The sequence below is a fragment of the Rhinopithecus bieti genome, unplaced genomic scaffold (assembly GCF_001698545.2).
Source record: "Rhinopithecus bieti isolate Rb0 unplaced genomic scaffold, ASM169854v2 scaffold_81780, whole genome shotgun sequence".
Taxonomy (NCBI): domain Eukaryota; kingdom Metazoa; phylum Chordata; class Mammalia; order Primates; family Cercopithecidae; genus Rhinopithecus; species Rhinopithecus bieti.
The window spans coordinates 504,169-521,027 of record NW_016830359.1 but is presented as its reverse complement, the minus strand read 5'-3'; the positions used below and the strand labels follow the sequence as shown (position 1 = coordinate 521,027).

At 46.0% G+C, this 16,859-nt stretch overlaps 2 protein-coding genes across 3 annotated transcripts in view; one reads left to right on the top strand and one right to left on the bottom strand.

Moving 5' to 3' along the window:
- Positions 1 to 930, top strand: part of GALP (galanin like peptide) — a 12,954-nt gene extending 12,024 nt beyond the window's left edge. Inside the window, exon 6 of the mRNA XM_017865379.1 lies at positions 357 to 930. Coding sequence (XP_017720868.1) covers positions 357 to 412 — 56 coding nt within the window. The 3' untranslated portion in view covers positions 413 to 930. The remainder of the gene's footprint in view (positions 1 to 356) is intronic.
- A 2,359-nt stretch (positions 931 to 3,289) lies between these two features.
- On the bottom strand, positions 3,290 to 11,678 carry LOC108524329 (zinc finger and SCAN domain-containing protein 5B-like). 2 transcript variants are annotated; one of them, XM_017865374.1, is made up of 5 exons: positions 11,616 to 11,678; positions 6,539 to 7,049; positions 5,422 to 5,625; positions 4,379 to 4,529; positions 3,290 to 4,115 (listed from the first exon to the last, which is right to left on the bottom strand). In XM_017865374.1, the coding sequence occupies exons 2-5, from the start codon at positions 6,920 to 6,922 to the stop codon at positions 3,373 to 3,375; spliced, it is 1,482 nt and encodes a 493-aa protein (XP_017720863.1). In that variant the 5' UTR covers positions 6,923 to 7,049; positions 11,616 to 11,678; the 3' UTR covers positions 3,290 to 3,372. The 2 variants fall into 2 exon arrangements, with proteins under 2 accessions (XP_017720863.1, XP_017720862.1); XM_017865373.1 differs by lacking the exon at positions 11,616 to 11,678 and having other exon boundaries at positions 3,290 to 4,112; positions 6,539 to 6,924.
- Between the last annotated feature and the right edge of the window lie 5,181 nt (positions 11,679 to 16,859).

Below are 16,859 nucleotides of genomic sequence, written 5' to 3'. Positions count from 1 at the left end.
AAAAAAAAAAAAAAAAAAAAAAAAAAAAAAAAAAAACTAACCGGGCGTGATGGCATGCACCTGTAATCGCAGCTACTGGGGAGGCTGAGACAGGAGAATCGCTTGAACCTGGGAGGCAGAGGTTGCAGTGAGCCAAGATCGCACCACTGCACTCCAGCCTGGGAGACAGAGCGAGACTCCATCTCAAGAAAAAAAAAATAAAGGAAAAGGAAAAAGAGAGGGAAAAGAAAAGGTTATTGGATCTTAGATGAACTAAAGAGATCTTCCTCCCCAGTTTCATTCTCAACCTCAAGAACCTGGTTTGGGGAGTGACAGTGAGAAAAACCATTCAAAGTTGGCCTCTTTCTCTCCCACAGATCTGGACGTGTTCAGCAAGAAAATTCCCAAGGAGGAAGATGTCGTGAAGTCATAGATGTCCCGAAGTCATAGATGTCCCCGAATCCCTATTCATATCCTTCTTCTCCAGCTCCTTCTGTTCCCTATGAAACCCTTTCTAGGTACCCTGTGTTGAGACTAAGATCCTGAAGTTAAATACCCAGCTCTCATGAAGACATTGTAAAGTATTTGAATTATTCTGTAAAACGTCTGGAGTGTCTTAGGTTTTATTGATTTGTTGTTGGAGTCAGTATAATGTGTTGTTAATGAAACCAATAGTTATTCGAGGACTAGTTGGAAGGTTCTGGGGTAATCAGGGAATATTCCTGAAACACATTTAAAGTAATTGTGTTCGTTTGGAATTGTCCCAATTATCGCACGAGCTATTGAATAATACAGATAACCCTCTCAAATCTGAGTCTGTGTCTTGATTCGAAAAGATTCTTCAGAGTGCATACTTGCTCTTCCGTATTCTTTCAACCGACCTGAGTCTCCTTCAACATGAGGAGAGGCAGTTTGGAGCAGAATGGAGAGAATAGAATGTTTCTTGTCAAATAGTCAATTTTTTCCCTTTTAATTAGTCTGGGAATTTTTTTAAGGGTAGCAGAATTCAGGATGATAGGCTCAGGTGTGGGACTGGGAAATCCAGGATGACAGAGTCAGGTGAGGGACTGGGAAAATATAACCTATGGGACGCAGTCCATTTTGGATTATTGTTTTGCTAAAAGTTTTACTTTCGTTTTGAGTTTGAGAATTCATAGGCCAAAGAAACCACAGTGTTACACTCAAATGCAGTTAAAGTTTTTTTTGTTTTGTTTTGTTTTGTTTTTTGTTTTATTTTGAGACAGGAGTTTCACTGTTGTTGCCCAGGCTGGAGTGCAATGGTGCGATCTCAGCTCACTGCAACCTCCATCTCCCGGGTTCAAGCAATTCTCCTGCTTCAGCCTCCCGAGTAGCTGGGATTACAGGCGTGCACCACCATGCCCGGCTAATTTTGTATGTTTAGTATATATGGGGTTTCTCCATGTTAGTCAGGCTGGTCTCAAACTCCAGACCTCAGGTGATCCGCCCACCTCAGCCTGCCAAAGTGCTGGGATTATAGGCGTGAGTCACCACGCCTGGCCAAAAGAAAAGTTTAATGATCAGAACTTTGCGGAAGAGTATAAGGGTTAACGTAGCAAACGCTAACGTGAGAAAAGGGAAAAGGGAAATGCATACATATGTATTAACCAAACCGGGGAGAATACCTACATCCAGATCCAGCAGTGCAGGGAAGACCTGGAAACAGCCATCTGGAGTCCCAGTTGGAACGGGTCCTGGGTAGTGTGTCCACTCCATGGGTGAGACTTCAGAGAGCAGTTGGGGGATCCCAGCTTATGTTCCTAAGCTGCTAGCTGAAATTATCAGCAATGTGCAAATAAGCAGCTCCAAAGGTTTAATCAATAATGCTGAATCTTTTACTTTGTGTGTCTCAGGATGTTCTGAAACCTAGAGAACTGAAAGGGTCTCTCTCCTGTATGTGATCTCCTGTGGAGAACTGGTCAGATTCCCGGGGTTTGGGAAGTTCCATTGCTCACTCCCTTTCTGATCTGAAGCTTCTCAGGACTGGTGGGTGTTTACTTTCCACAAGTCATGTATCCCACGTGGGATCATTTGTGGGTCACAGGCCTACCATTGTTTCTGAAGCCTGAACAAGACTAATACAATATTTTTTTTTTTTTTAGACGGAGTCTTGCTCTGTCGCCCAGGCTGGAGTGCAGTGGCCGGATCTCAGCTCACTGCAAACTCCGCCTCCCGGGTTCACGCCATTCTCCTGCCTCAGCCTCCCGAGGAGCTGGGACTACAGGCGCCCGCCACCTCGCCCGGCTAGTTTTTTGTATTATTTAGTAGAGATGGGGTTTCACCATGTTAGCCAGGATGGTCTCGATCTCCTGACCTTGTGATCGCCCGTCTCGGCCTCCCAAAGTGCTGGGATTACAGGCTTGAGCCACCGCGCCCGGCCGACTAATACAATTTTAAGTTCCTTTAGTTACCTGATGAGAGGGCCCTTAGTTCTAATTTCTGGCAATTTCTGGATATCTGACGTGTTTCCTGTTCATTCGTTCATTAGTTTTAGATCCTTTTTTTTTCTTTTTTACATATTTTGAAGCTATATTTTAGCATCATTTAAGTTTCTAACTATTACAAATTCCTGGTGGAGGTCGGGCATGGTGGCTCACACCTGTAATGCCGGCACTTTGGAAGGCAGAGGTGGGTGGATCTCTGGTGGATCTCTGGTGGGGAGCTGTGTGTGTGGGTGGCGGGGGAAGGGGATCTACAGGAATACTCGGTACTTTCCACTGAGTTGTGCGTGAACCTAAAACTGCTCTAAAAAATAAAGTCTACTGAAAACAATATAATATACCCAAACACTGCGCTTCAGATAAGGAAGGAATCACATAGAACACAACGATACTTAAAAGAGAAAGTGTTGCCCAGGCGTGGTGGCTCACACCTGTAGTCCCAGCACTTTGGGAGGCTGAGGCGGGTAGATCACCTGAGGTCAGGAGTTCAAGACCAGCCTGGCCAACATGGTGAAACCCCATCTCTACTAAAATATCAAAATTTTCTTCACTTTTTTTTGGGGGTGGAGTCTCGCTGTGTTGCCTAGGCTGGACTTAAACCCGTGGACTCAAGCAATCCTCCTGCCTTAGCCTCCCCAGTAGCTGGGATTACGCTTGCGTGCTACTGTGCTCAGTGTTTTCTTATAAGATATTGGAAAATGATGAGACTTGTGCTCATTGGGAGACAAACAGCAACAGACACTAAGATAAATCTATAAGAAAGCAAGAGATATAATCAAACAGAAAACAAAACTCATGGGGGAGGATAAATATTTACTCAAACATCTGGGCAATTCCTACCAAGTGCTTTATGTGTATATGTCATCTGGTAACATTGGAGAAAAATCATCAGTCACTGTCTCTTGGGGTGGAGGACGTGGACCTGACTCTGGAATCACTGGGAGGTGGTTTCCTGGTGTGTTTTCAGGTGACGCTTGAATGTCCCCAGCTGACGGAAGGTCTTTTGACACTTGGGACATTTATAGGGCTTCTCTCCGGAGTGAGTGCGCTGGTGAACGTTCAGGTTCCCCTTGTGGCTGAAAACTTTGCTGCAGTGTTTACATTTGAACGGCCTCTCCCCGGTGTGGATCCTCTTGTGGCCCTGTAAGGTGGACTCGTGGGCAAACCGCTTTTGGCACACATCACACGAGTAGGGCCTCTCGCCAGTGTGGACTCGCTGGTGAACTCGGAGGTCTGAGGGCTGCAAGAAGCGCTTCCAACAGAGATCACATTGAAAGGGTCTCTCTCCTGTATGTGATCTCCTGTGGATGCTTAGCTGGGAAAAATACTTAAACGATTTATTGCACACGTCACACACAATGGATAGCAGGGCCTTGGCTTCTTGGCCATTGGGGTGACTGGCTGGGCTCGCAGGGCCCGGGGAATGAACTGGATTGATCTCAGCTTGTCCCGGGGATTCTCTGTTGCCCACAGGTGTGGCTCCTCCTTGAGGCTCTTCTTGGGAAATGGAGGTGGTGTCTGGTTTGGAACTGCTCAGATTCGGAGCCTCTCCACTGTTAACGCTTTGAGTCGCAGCTTCTCTCTCCACAACGCAGGCAGAAGGTGTGTCGGCATCCACATTTTCCACAGAGGCTCTTTGTGGGGGTTCCTTCCCCTCCTTTGCTCTCACCAGATCTGCTGGAGGAAGGGATTCCACACACAACAGTTAATAAAGCGCATTTTCAACACACCAAACTCATTGCGACCAGACACTGACCTTGGCTGACAACTTCCCCTCAACCTCAAGCCTAAGACATTGGACCATAGGTCTCTGGAGAGTGGGGGGTGGAGAGGCTTTGGCAGCTGAGTGCCAACTCCCCAGACATGATAATGCTGGGCCCCCAGACCCATACCCAGGAAGAGAGGAGCTAGTATTTCTGGGTCCAAGTCTTCATACTCACTGGGACCGTTTGGAAGCTGAGGCTCTGGGGATGTAAGTCCTGGGTTCTCCTCCCTGTCTACGTTCAGACCCTTCTCCAAGGTTGGCTTGGGTCTCAGAGTCTTTGGACCTCCTTTCATGACAATAGTCTCTGGCAGTAGGAAGTCCTCCTCCTGACAACGGAAAACCAAGAGCAATGACTCCGTGTCTGAACTGGGGGAAGCACGGACATGTCTGTCCCCTCCTGACTGGATGCACCCACTCTTCTAATGACATAAGTGTGGAAATATGTGCAGACTTCCTGTGGACCACCCCTCACCCCCAGTAAACATCACCGCCTCACGTCTGAGTCTGTCCCTAATCTGCACGCTCCATATTCTAAATCAGCTCCTGTGCCTGGTGGTTTTCACCCTTTGGTTCTCTGAGCATATTTCTTCCCGCCATGCCAACGTCTCCCTGCCCCTGAGGCTGGAAGGAGCATGACTCTAGGTGGAGGCCCCTCACCTGTGGCACCACTGGCATTGGGGCTGCATCACCCTCCTGGAGGGGGCGCTCCTGTGCAGAGCAGAGACCCCGCCTCCACCCTCTAGATGCTGCTAACACCCCACCAGCCCTGAGAATGCCAAACAAGAACGTCTCCAGACATGGCCATGTGTCCGGAAAGGCATAATCACCCCAGCTGAGAACATTCCTCAAATTAAGAAATTGACAATCTGTAGCAAATGGTTTCCTTGCTGATTTATTACATGGAATGTCTTTGAGGTAACTGGCTATGGGGAAGGGATCTTCAGTTCATTCATCTGTGCCAACTGCCTCCCTCACTTCACTGAGACCATTTCTTACCCCCCACCCTCAATGCTAAAAGCTCTCCTGGTGGAGGGAAAAGTAGATGAGGTTTCCCTCTCTGCGATGGTTCAGGAATGAATGTTTGGGGATGTACCATGTCCATGGGGAATGGTTCTAATCTTGTCCTCTGCCAAATCTGTCAATCAGTCCAGTGGACACACGACTTCCTCCCGTTCATTCTCCCACCTCTACCCAGACACCAAGGCCTCACACACTCACCTGCCTCCTGGACGGTGCAGGGATCCTGGGCAGGGTCTGCAGCTCTCGGCGGGCCTGGCCTTCCCCCGGACGCATCTGGTTCACAGAGGAGGCCCGCTGGCTGGACACGTCTCTCGGATCATCCCTGGCACTGGCGGGGGCTTCAGCCATCTCGACATCTGAGTCCAGCATAAGATATTCTTTGCCGAGCAAGTTGACCACAGACTGTAGAGGGAAAAAAGACAATCAGACTCACTATGAGAACTTGAAAGTAGCTCTCATGGCTGGGCGCGGTAGCTCACACCTGTAATCCCAGCACTTTAGGAGGCCGAGGTGGGCGGATTATGAGGTCAGGAGATCGAGACCATCCTGGCTAACACGGTGAAACCCCGTCTCTACTAAAGAATACAAAAAATTAGCTGGGTGTAGTGGCGGGCGCCTATAATCCCAGCTACTCGGGAGGCTGAGGCAGGAGAATGGCATGAACCCAGGAGGTGGAGGTTGCAGTGAGCCGAGATTGTGCCACTGTACTCCAGCCTGGGCGACAGAGTGAAAAAAAAAAAAAAGTAGCTCTCATATTCCCTGGGTCTTGCCATAATGCTCACACTTGACTAATTAATGCTGAAATCTGCCTTCCTGATGCAGAATCAGCTCTGTGGACACAGCAATCCTGTCTCAATATTTTTCTCTCTAGGTAAGTACATAAATATGAATCCTTTGGATGCAAGTGTCTCTAAACCAAAGAGAAGACAAGGAGAAATATTCTGGGTGAATGCAACACAAGTGGCCAACGGCAGCTCACCTTGTGTTGGAACTTAGGGGCTCATATGGGGACCTGGAGGCAGATCCCCGCATCGCTGATACCAACCACTTTCCCTGCCTCAGGATGGGACTTCTGGGCCCCCCTTCAGTTCACTCTAATGCTTCCTTCCCTACATTCCATCAGGTGTAATATTTTACCAATGTCTTTCTCTCATGTTGGCCTCACACAGTGTGTGGGTCCCTGTATCCCCTCTGCCTGTCCATCTCCTAGACCAGGGATTTGCAATATTAACTGTGCTGATATTTGGGACTGGAGAATTCTTTGGCCCCCATCCCAGCTCCCCTTCCCTGCACCAATCAGGAGGGTCCCACTCACCCATTTCTTGGGTCTTCTGTGATTTCGTAGCAGGTCCTCCAGGTCTTTGCAGTTCTGCACGCCGTTGACCTTGACTAAGACCTGGAGCTCCTGGGGCATGGAGATCATGAACTGCTCCATCACCAGCATGTCCAGGATCTGCTCTTTGGTGTGGAGGTCGGGCCTCAGCCACAGATGGCACAGCTCAGTGAGTTTCCTCAGAGCCTGGATGGGGTCCGACTCCTCCGAGCAGCTGAACATCCTGAAGTTCAGATGCCAAGTCTCAGGGTTCCTGTGGTGATATCCAAGTTGAGTTCCCGGGGATGCCACAGACCATGGAGTCTCTGACCTAGGTCTGTTGCAGGGTTCTCTCTGACCCCATGAGGGTGTGTGATTTGCAGCCATTTCTACTGGAGAATACTTCAATCCGCCTCTGAACAAGCTCTTCCAGTAGCCGGTATCTAATTGAGACCTAGCTACACGGGCTGCCCCTGGTTTTTCTCAGTAATAGATTCACGGTTTGTTCAGAAGTCTGCAGGGAAAAAAAAACATATGAGCCCGACCATTTTAACTTTCTACTCCACTTATCCCTCCCTTCCAAATCCCTCATCCCAATCCCGGACCCCATTTGTCCATTGGCATTAGACTTGGCACTCTGGAAATGAATCCACTCTGCTCTTCCAGTGTCTACATCTGACTACATGTTCTGGGGTAAAATCTGAATGCTCCCCTGGATTCTGATCTCCAGGGGATCATTATGCAGAGGTGGAACTGGTTTTCCTTTCAACTGGAACAACACTGTTCTTGACTGTAAATTAAACTGGATATGTATGTGAAGCTCCTAGAATCTGATGTAACAATAATGTCGGTTCTTTATGTTTTCCCATCAAGACAAGATCCAAGGCAAAGCCCTTACTCATAATTACGCAAAAGCTAGAGAAAATATTAATAGTTACAACCTACGATTGTCCCCAGCACATTTTTCTATTAATCTACAAATAACCCCAGGATATTTATTTGCTGCAGGAAAGAGGTGGCAGTAAAAAATCCTATGAGAATTAAGCTCCTGCAAAGATATGTTGTTGTTTTGGTAAAACACACATTTATAAAATTCATCACTTTTACTTAAGCACATGCACTATTTTGTGCAACCATCACCACTTTCTAATTCCAGAATTATTGCATCACTCCAAAAGGAAACACCATCCTCATCAGTAATTACCTCCTGCCCCACCCACCCCAGCCCCTGGCCATCGCTAATCTGTTTATTGTCTGTAGGAGTTTCTCTATTCCTTATCTCATTCCATAAAATGGACTAAAGTCTTATGAAATTTCCAGGTAGTGGGATCATACCATAGAAAGATTTTTTCTTTTTTCTGTTTGAGACAGGGTCTTGCTCTGTCATCCAGGCTGGAAGGAAATTCGCAGCCATGGTTCCCTCAGCCGCAACCTCCTGGGCTCCAGTGATGCTCCCACCTCAGCCTCCCGAGTAGCTGGGACTACAAGCGCATCACCACGCCTGGCTAATTTTTATAGGTTATTTTTTGTAATAAAATATGGTTTCGCCATGTTGCCCAGGCTGGTCTCAAACTCTGGGCTCAAGCGATCCACCGGCCTCGGCCTCCCAAAATTCGGGGATTACAGGTGTGACTGCATTGCAGCTGGCCTAGATTTTTTTTTAAATTTTATTCTTTTATTTATGTTTTCTGAGACAGAGTTTCACTCTGTTGCCTGGGCTGGAGTGCAGTGGTGCGATCTGAGTTTACTGCAACCTCTGCAGGTTCCTGTGGTTCTCCTTCTTCAGCCTCCCAAGTAGCTGGGATTACAGGCCCCGCCCAGCTAATTTTCTTATTTTTAGTAGAGACAGGGTTTCGCCATGTTGAATAGGCTGGTCTCAAACGCCTGACCTCAGGTCATTCCCACTCCTGACCTCAGGTCATTCCCACGCCTTGGCCTCCTAAAGTGCTGGGATTACAGGCGTGTTCCACCGCACACAGCCTGACTTTTTTTTTTTTTCTTTTTAAATTTGGTTCTAAACGTAGCTTCAAAAGGCAGGAGTCACTGAGTGATACTCTCCAGGTATCAATTATCATCCAAGTTCAACAGCTATGAGAACGCAGCCCTGCTGTCCTAGCCACAGGTGGGGGAAGCAACCTGAAGGTCTGCAGAGAGGAGAAAAAACTGGCAGGAGGGTCTCGGGAAAGGTCACTGGAAGCCGGGAGGATGGAAAACCCATGCCCCCTGTAAGGACTCTGAGCAAGTGCAGAACAGAGAGACAGGGAGACAATCGGCAGAGAGGGGGAGACCACCCAGAGGAGGAGTCAATATTTACAAGCCACACATCTCACAAGAGGCTCCGATGCAAAATATAAGCAACTCAAACGACTCCAAAGCGAGAAAACACATAACCCACTAGAAGGAGGGCAAGGCGCCTGTGCGGACGTCTCAGATGAGACATGCGAATGACCAGCAGGTCTAGGAAAAGGTGCTCATCATCACTCATCTTCAGGGACGTGCAAATCCAAACCACAAGGCTCCCCTCACACCTGCTAGAGTGGCTGTTCCCAAAGACACACGGAACGGGTGAGGATTCGGAGGAGAGGGATCCTCTGCGCCCTGTGCTGGGATGTAAATTAGTGCAGCCAATCTGGGAGACAGTATAGAAGCTCCTCAGAAAATTAAAAGTGCAACAACTGCATGATCCGGCAATCCCGCTCCTGGGCATGTACACAGAGGAAAGGGAATCAGGACGTGGACTCCAAAACACTGAGACTCTGGAGTGATAGATGGCAGGAAGGTGGGAGACTACCTATTGGGTGCTATCCTCATATCCTGGGCAACGAGTTCAGTGATCCCCAAAACCTCAGCATCACTCAATATACTCATGTAACGAATCTGCACACAGGTACCCACCGAACCTAAAATAAAAGTGGATTGTTTTTAAGTTATCTATTTTGTTTTAAACTACTACCTTTAGTAGGGTCAGGGTTTTTAAACTCTGTCGCCCAGGCTGGAGTGCAGTGGTGCAATCCTGGCTTGCTGCGGCCTTGACCTCTAGGGTCCAAGTGATCCTCCTGCCTCTGCTTCCCAAAGTTCTGGGATTACAAGTGTGAGCCACTACACTGGGCCTACTTAAAATTATTTTTATTTTTTATTTTTTTATTTTTTTAATCTTTTTATTTTTTTTTTGAGACGGAGTCTCGCTTTGTCACCCAGGCTGGAGTGCTGTGGCCGGATCTCAGCTCACTGCAAGCTCCGCCTCCCAGGTTCAGGCCATTCTCCTGTCTCAGCCTCCCAAGTAGCTGGGACTACAGGCGCCGCCACGTCGCCCAGCTAGTTTTTTGTAGTTTTAGTAGAGACGGGGTTTCACCGGGTTAGCCAGGATGGTCTCGATCTCCTGACCTCGTGATCCGCCCGTCTCGGCCTCCCAAAGTGCTGGGATTACAGGCTTGAGCCACCGCGCCCGGCCAAAATTATTTTTATTTTTATTTCATTTTATTTATTTATTTGAGACAGAGTCTTGCTCTATCTATCCCCCAGGCTGGAGTGCAGTGGCCGATCTGGGCTCACTGCCACCTCTGCCTCCCAGGTTCAAGTGATTCTCCTGCCTCAGGCTCCCGAGTAGCTCAGATTACAGGCGTGAGCCACCACTCTCGGCTAATTTTTGTATTTTTAGTAGAGACGGGGTCTCGCCATGTTGGCCAGGCTGGTTTCAAACTCCTGACCTCAAGTGATCCCCATGCCTCAGTCTCCCAAGGTGCTGGGATTACAGATGTGAGCCACTGCTCCCGGCCATTACAGCTTTTTTAAAAAAATAAAATAATAAAAAAAGTTAAATAGGTCTACTGCACAGCATGGTGACTGTAGTTCACAGCAATGTACAGTATACTTGGAAATTGCTAAGGAAGTCGATTTCAAGTGTTACCCAAAAATGGTAAGACCGTGAGGTAGAGCCTATGGCAGTTTGCTCGATTTAGCCATTGCACAATGCGTATACACCTTTACACCCTTTGCTGTGCACCAGACATATACACAATTATATATTTATATTTCTCAATTTGAAAGTAAATTAGGCCCGGTGCGGTGGCTCACGCCTGTCACCCCAGCGCTCTGGGAGGTGGAGGGGGCAGGATCACTTGAGCCCAGCAGTGAACCGTGATTGTGCCCCTGTGCTCCAGCCTGGGAGACACATCTAGAGGCCATCTCGTTTTATTTATTAAGTAAATCGATACATTTTTAAAAAGCATACAGCTGTGAGAGAGAAAAGGCAGCCTGAAATTCTGGGAATTAAAGAGGTTTTCCCACCAGGTTCCCTAAGCGCCCCTGCTCAGGAGGCGGAGATGGAGGCTGAGGTGGGCAGATTGCTTGAGCCGAGGAGTTCAAGACCAGCCTGTGCAAAGCAGTGAGACCACATCTCTACAGTCAATAAAAAATGCACTCGGGCGGCGTGGTGGTGTGCTCCCGCAGTCCCAGCAAGGTGGAGGCCGAGGAGGGCAGATAGCTTGAGCCTGGGAGTTCCAGGCCAGCCTGGGCTATGAACGAGACCCCGTTTCTGAAAAATAAAACAAAACCTAACCATGATGAGAAACTTAATATTATTACTTGCTTTTACTTTTTTTTTTTTTGAGACAGAGTTTTGCTTTGTTAACCAGGCTGGAGTGCAATGGCACGACCTCGGCTCGCTGCAACCTCTGCCTCCTGGGTTCAAACGATTCTCCTGACAGCCTCCTGAGTAACAGGGATTACGGGCGCCCGCCACCACGTCCAGCTAATTTTTTTATTTTTAGTAGGGTCGGGGTTTCACCATGTTGGTCAGGTTGGTCTTGAACTCCTGACCTCGTGATGTGCCAACCTCGGCCTCCAAAGTAGCTGGGATTACAGGCATGCGCCACCGCGCCCGACCGAGAAAGTTAGAATTATTCCCAGTTTACAGAAGCATTGCATAACGAGTCAGCGTTAACCATGGGGTGCAAAGGAGACCCGCTGCCTTCACAAAGTCTCCGAGCAAATGCATGAGAAAATACACCCAAACTTTCTGAAACCAACCCCCGCGCACGCCAGCTCCTAAACACCACAGATGTGCTCGCTGGACACTTACCGCCTTCCCGGCTTCCGCCGCCGACCTCCTCGCTCTGCGATGCGCTCTCCAACTGGCCTGGAGCTGAACTGCGTCTATTTATGGAGAAGCGGAGGGACTGAGGCCCGGTTTCCGGTTCCCTGCACCGCCCCATGATTGGTTTAGGGCCATAGAGTCCATTGTACGTAAGCGGCGTTGATTACATTTGCCACTGAAACCCCGCCCACAGGAAATTAATGTATTAAACATGCCTACTGTGCAAAGAACATAGGTTTTCGCGCTCTACTGAGCTGTCATATTGCTGAGGTATTTGGAGGCCTCAGAAAATACAGATCCGCAAGTTTTAACCACTTTGGGTCCCCTCATGCCACAGACAGTAATATCCTAACAAGTAAAGAACATGTTAAGAGCTGGTGGAATTAGCTTATTAAAACAAAATGGAAAAAAAAAGAAAAAAGAAAGAAAAATTCAAAATAGAGTTGGTTGATTAATATCAAATCAGTGATTTAATCTCATTTTTAATCTCATTTGAGAGAAGCTTTCACATGCGAATTGCAAGATATTGAAAATAGTGGACACTCATTGTTGATACGTAATGAATATTTGCGATAATTTTTTACTTTTTTCTTTTTTTCAAAATCTTGGAATTGACATGTGAAAGCTTTGTTTAAACTGGACGAAATCACTGATTTGCTATCAGCCTTGTATAAAAACAGTGGGAACCAGAGAAAGGCACATGGTCTCCTCTCTGCATTCATTCCAGGATGGTATGAGGGTGGTTTATAGATACACGGAGGGTCCTACAGGTTCCCTAGTTCTCAGCCCCTCAGTAAGGGCTCTCAAGCACCGAAAGCCTTAATGGGTGGGTGTGAATTTTACTGTATGGATCATGGAGTTAATGTGGAATGATAATTAAATGCTAGGCAAGATTAGATTACAATTTGGGAAGTTTGCACCATCCATTGGATGACACTAATCCATTCAAGTAGTGACTCATTCATTTTAACTTCAGAGGAAACCTCATCTAACCTTTAGGATAAAATGGAGGGCTGTCAATTTTACACTAATTCTGGATTAAATCCTTGGAAAATCTTAAGCCGCTTAACTCTGGGAACTTCAAACTTCTTGTGAATAGAACCTTCCTGATTTGTTTCGAAGATGCAATGAGACTGGGTCAGTAAAGTGCTCAATACAAGGTCATTTTGCCAAACAGTTGTAACAATTATCTTCTGGTGCATTTTCTCATACTTGATGATATTTTTCCTTCTTAACCACTGAGGTGTTGACAATGAGTTAGAGTTAAGAATGGAATTTTTCCCTGGAATTCACTGGGAGCTGCCTAAACCACCATCTGCCTATGCAATTCCCCTGAATTCTCCCCTCCGGAAACTCACAATGTGCTTCTGTGAAGAACATTGTTTGTATTTTGGTAGGGATCGCATTGAATCTGTAGATGTCTATTAATAGTATGGTCTTTTTCACAATATTGATTCTTCCACCCTATGAACATGTCTTCCCATTTTCTGGGGTCCGCTTTAATATTTTTCATTAGCGTTTAATAGTTTTCCTTGTGGAAATCGTTCGCCTCCTTGGTTAAATTTATTTCCAGGTTTTTGGGGGTGTCTTTTGCTCTTGTAAATGAGATTGCTTTCTTGATTTTCTTTTTGCCCCTAGTTCGTTGTTGGTGTATAAAACACTACTGATTTTTGCATATCGACTTAGTATCTGGCCACTTTACGGAATTGGTTTATCAATTCTAAGAGTTTTACTGCTGGAGGTTTCAGGGGTTTTTATAGATGACATCATGTTATTGGCAAAGAGAGACAATTCGACTTCCTCCTTCTGAATTTGGATGCCCTTTGTTCCTTGCTCTGGCTTAGATTTTCCCAACACATTATTATTAACGAAGGACACCAAGCTGAAGTTTGGAAACAGGTATACATTGTGATGCAGTCGCCAGGACCAAGTTAGTTAACATCTCCATCATCTCACATAGATACCATGTTCTTTCCTTTTTATCATTTATGCATTTATTTATCAATTACTGGGCTCAAACGATCCTGCTTCTGCCTCCCTAGCAGGTAAGACTACAGACATGAGCCACATCTGGCTTTCTTTTGATAGCTTTTTTTTTTTTTCTTTGAGATGGAGTCTCATTCCGTCGCCCAGGCTGGAGTGTAGTGGAGCGATCTTGGTTCACTGCAACCTCTGGCAAGAGGATTGCTTGACCCAGGAATTAAGGAAATAAATAAATAATGAAAAGAAAATAGTCACTATGTGAGTTGATGAATACATTAATCAGCTTGATTGTAGTGATAATTACACTATGTATAGGGATATGTAAACATCAGCATGGTGACCTTAGTCCCCAAGGACGGATAGAGACCAGGAGTTGGAGAGCAGCCTGGGCAACGTAGCGATACTGCCATCTTTACAAAAAATCTTTGTTAATTAACTAAGTATGGTGGTGCTTGCCTGTAACTCCAGATACTCAGGAGGCTGGAGCAGGAAGATCTCTTGAGCCCAGGAGTTCGAGGTTGCAGTGAGATCTGAGTTTTCCATTGCACCCAGCCAAGGTGACACAGTGAGATCTTGGCTCTAAAAATAAATAAATAAATAAATAAATAAATAAATAAACAAATAAACAAATTCACCCACAGGGGTAGGAGATCACTACCAGAAAAACTATAAAATATTGATGAGAGGAAATGAAGAGGGCACAAAAATGGAAAGATATTCCATGTTTGTAAATTGGAAGAATTCATATTGTGAAAATGACCACACTATTAACAGAGATCTACAGATCCGTCACAATCCCTACCAAAATGCCAAACACATTCTTCATGGGAACATGACATGTTTCTAGAAGAGAAGATTGGAGGGAATTGGGTAGGTAGATGGTAGCTTTAGGCAGATTCTAGTTCATTCCCCTTAATCACTCCATTCTGAACTCTGACTCACTATTAACACCTCAATTATTAACAAGGAAAAAAATTATTAACAAGGAAAAATCACAAAGTATGAGAAAATGCATCAGGAAATAAGTGTCAGAACTTTTTGGCAAAATGACCTCGTATTGGGCACTTTACTGACATAATCTTTTTTTGTTTTGTTTTGTTTTATTTATTTATTTATTTATTTTTTTGCTTTTGAGACGGAGTTCACTCTTGTTGCTCAGGCTGTAGTGCAATGGTGAGATCTTGGCTCACCGTAACCTCCGCCTCCTGGATTCAAGTGATTCTCCTGCCTCAGCCTCCCGAGTAGCTGGGATTACAGGCATGTGCCACCATGCCTGGTTAATTTTGTATTTTTAGTAGAGATGGGGTTTCTCCATGTTGGTCAGGCTGGTCTCGAACTCCTGACCTTGTGATCCACCCACCGTGGCATCCCAAAGTGCTGGGATTACAGGCATGAGCCCCCACCTCCAGCCAAGATAGTCTTATTTCATCTTCAAAACAACTCATCAGGAAGGTAATAATTCCCTGGTTCTAGTCACAGGGAGTTGGAAGTTTCCAGAATTCAGTGGCTTAAGATTTCCCAAGGATTGAAACCAGAATCAGTATAAAGTGTACTTAATTGTCATTCCACATGGACTCCATGGTCCATACAGTAAAATTCACACCCACCATTAAGGCTTTTCTTGCTTGAGAGGCCTCACTGAGGGGGTTGAGAACTAGGGAGCCCTCTGTGTGTCCATAAACCAGCTCCTACCATCCTAAAGTGAACGCAGAGAGGACACCATGTGCCTTTCTCTGGTTCCCACTGTTTTTACCTAAGGGTAGGTTGGCTACCCTTAGATAGCCAATCAAAGCAGTGATTTAGCCTGGTTCAAGCACAGCTTTCCCATGTCAATTCCCAGATTTTGAAAAGTAAAAAATTATCACTACTATTCATTATGTATCAACAATGACTGTCTATTTTCTTCAATATCTTGACATTCACCTGTGAAAGCTTTCCTCAAACTAGAGCAAATCACTGGTTTGATATTATTCAACCCACTCTTAACACATCCTTTACTCATTAGGATATCACTGTTTGTGCCATGAGGGGACCCAAAAGTGCTTAAAACTTGCAGATCTATAGTCCCTGAAGCCTCCAAATATTTCAGAAATATGAAATGCAATTCAGTAGAGCGGGAAAACTTATGTTATTTGTATGGTAGGCATTTTAATACATTAATTTCCTGTGGGTGGGGTTTCAATGAGAAATGTAATCAACGCTGATCACCTTCAATGGATTCTATGGCCCTAACCCAATCATGTGGGGGCCCAGGGGACTGGAAGAGAGGCCTGGAGTCCCGCGGGTTCTCTATAAATAGACACAGTTCAGCTCCAGACCAGTTGGAGAGCATATCCCAGAAGAGAGGAAGTTGGAGACAGAAGCTGAGACAGAGGTAAGTGCCCAGTGGGATGTCTGTGGGGTTTTGGAGTTGGCCTGCGGGGGTTGGTTTCAGAAAGACTTGGGTTGGGGGGTTGGTTTCAGAAAGATTTGGGTTGGGGCCTTGGTTTCAGAAAGATTTGGGTTCATTTTCCCAGGCATTTGCCCGGACACCTTGCTATATACTCCCAGAATTGAATATTAACCTGCGTACCTGCCTTTATTTTTTCCCATGTCCCATTGCTTGTTTTAATGGGAAATGAACTGACAGTGAATACAAAGTGGTTTCTAGGAACATGAAGCCCCCTTTTTTTAGAGACGGGCTTTCACTATGTTGCCCAGGTGGTTTTCAAACTCCTGGGCTCGAGTGATCCTCCCTCCTCAGCCTCCTGAGCAGCAGCAGGTGCCCCGTGGCAAAACCACTTTTAATTCCAGAATTTCCGGCTGCCTTTTCATCTACTCTTTTAGCGATTTCCAATTATACAATAAATTGTTATGAACTGAAGTCACCATGGTGAACAATTGCTTTCTTGAATTGCTTTCTTCAACTCAAATTCATACCCTCAGACCTATATCTCCCCAACCCCCACCCCGGCCCTGTTAACCACCATTCTACTCACTGCTACTATGAGTCCACTGGGTTGTTTTTTTTTTTTTATTTATTTATTTTATTTTTTTTATTTTTTATTTTTTTGGGAGACAGAGTTTTGCTCTTGTTGCCCAGGCTGGAGTGCAATGGCTCGATCTCTGCTTACCACAACCACCGCTTCCTGGGTTGAAGCGATTCTCCTGCCTCAGCCTCCCGAGTAGTTGGGAATACAGGCATGTGCCACCACACCCGGCTAATTTTATATTTTTAGTAGAGATGGGGTTTCTCTATGTTGGTCA

Excerpts from the sequence above, each read along its gene's own strand:
- LOC108524329 (XM_017865374.1), bottom strand. The coding sequence starts at position 6,922 with ATGGCTGCAAATCACACACCCTCATGGGGTCAGAGAGAACCCTGCAAC. Across the intron at positions 4,530-5,421 it reads CTGCACCGTCCAGGAGGCAG|GAGGAGGACTTCCTACTGCC; the intron begins GTGAGTGTGTGA and ends TTCCGTTGTCAG. Across the intron at positions 4,116-4,378 it reads TCAGCTTCCAAACGGTCCCA|CAGATCTGGTGAGAGCAAAG; the intron begins GTGAGTATGAAG and ends CCCTTCCTCCAG.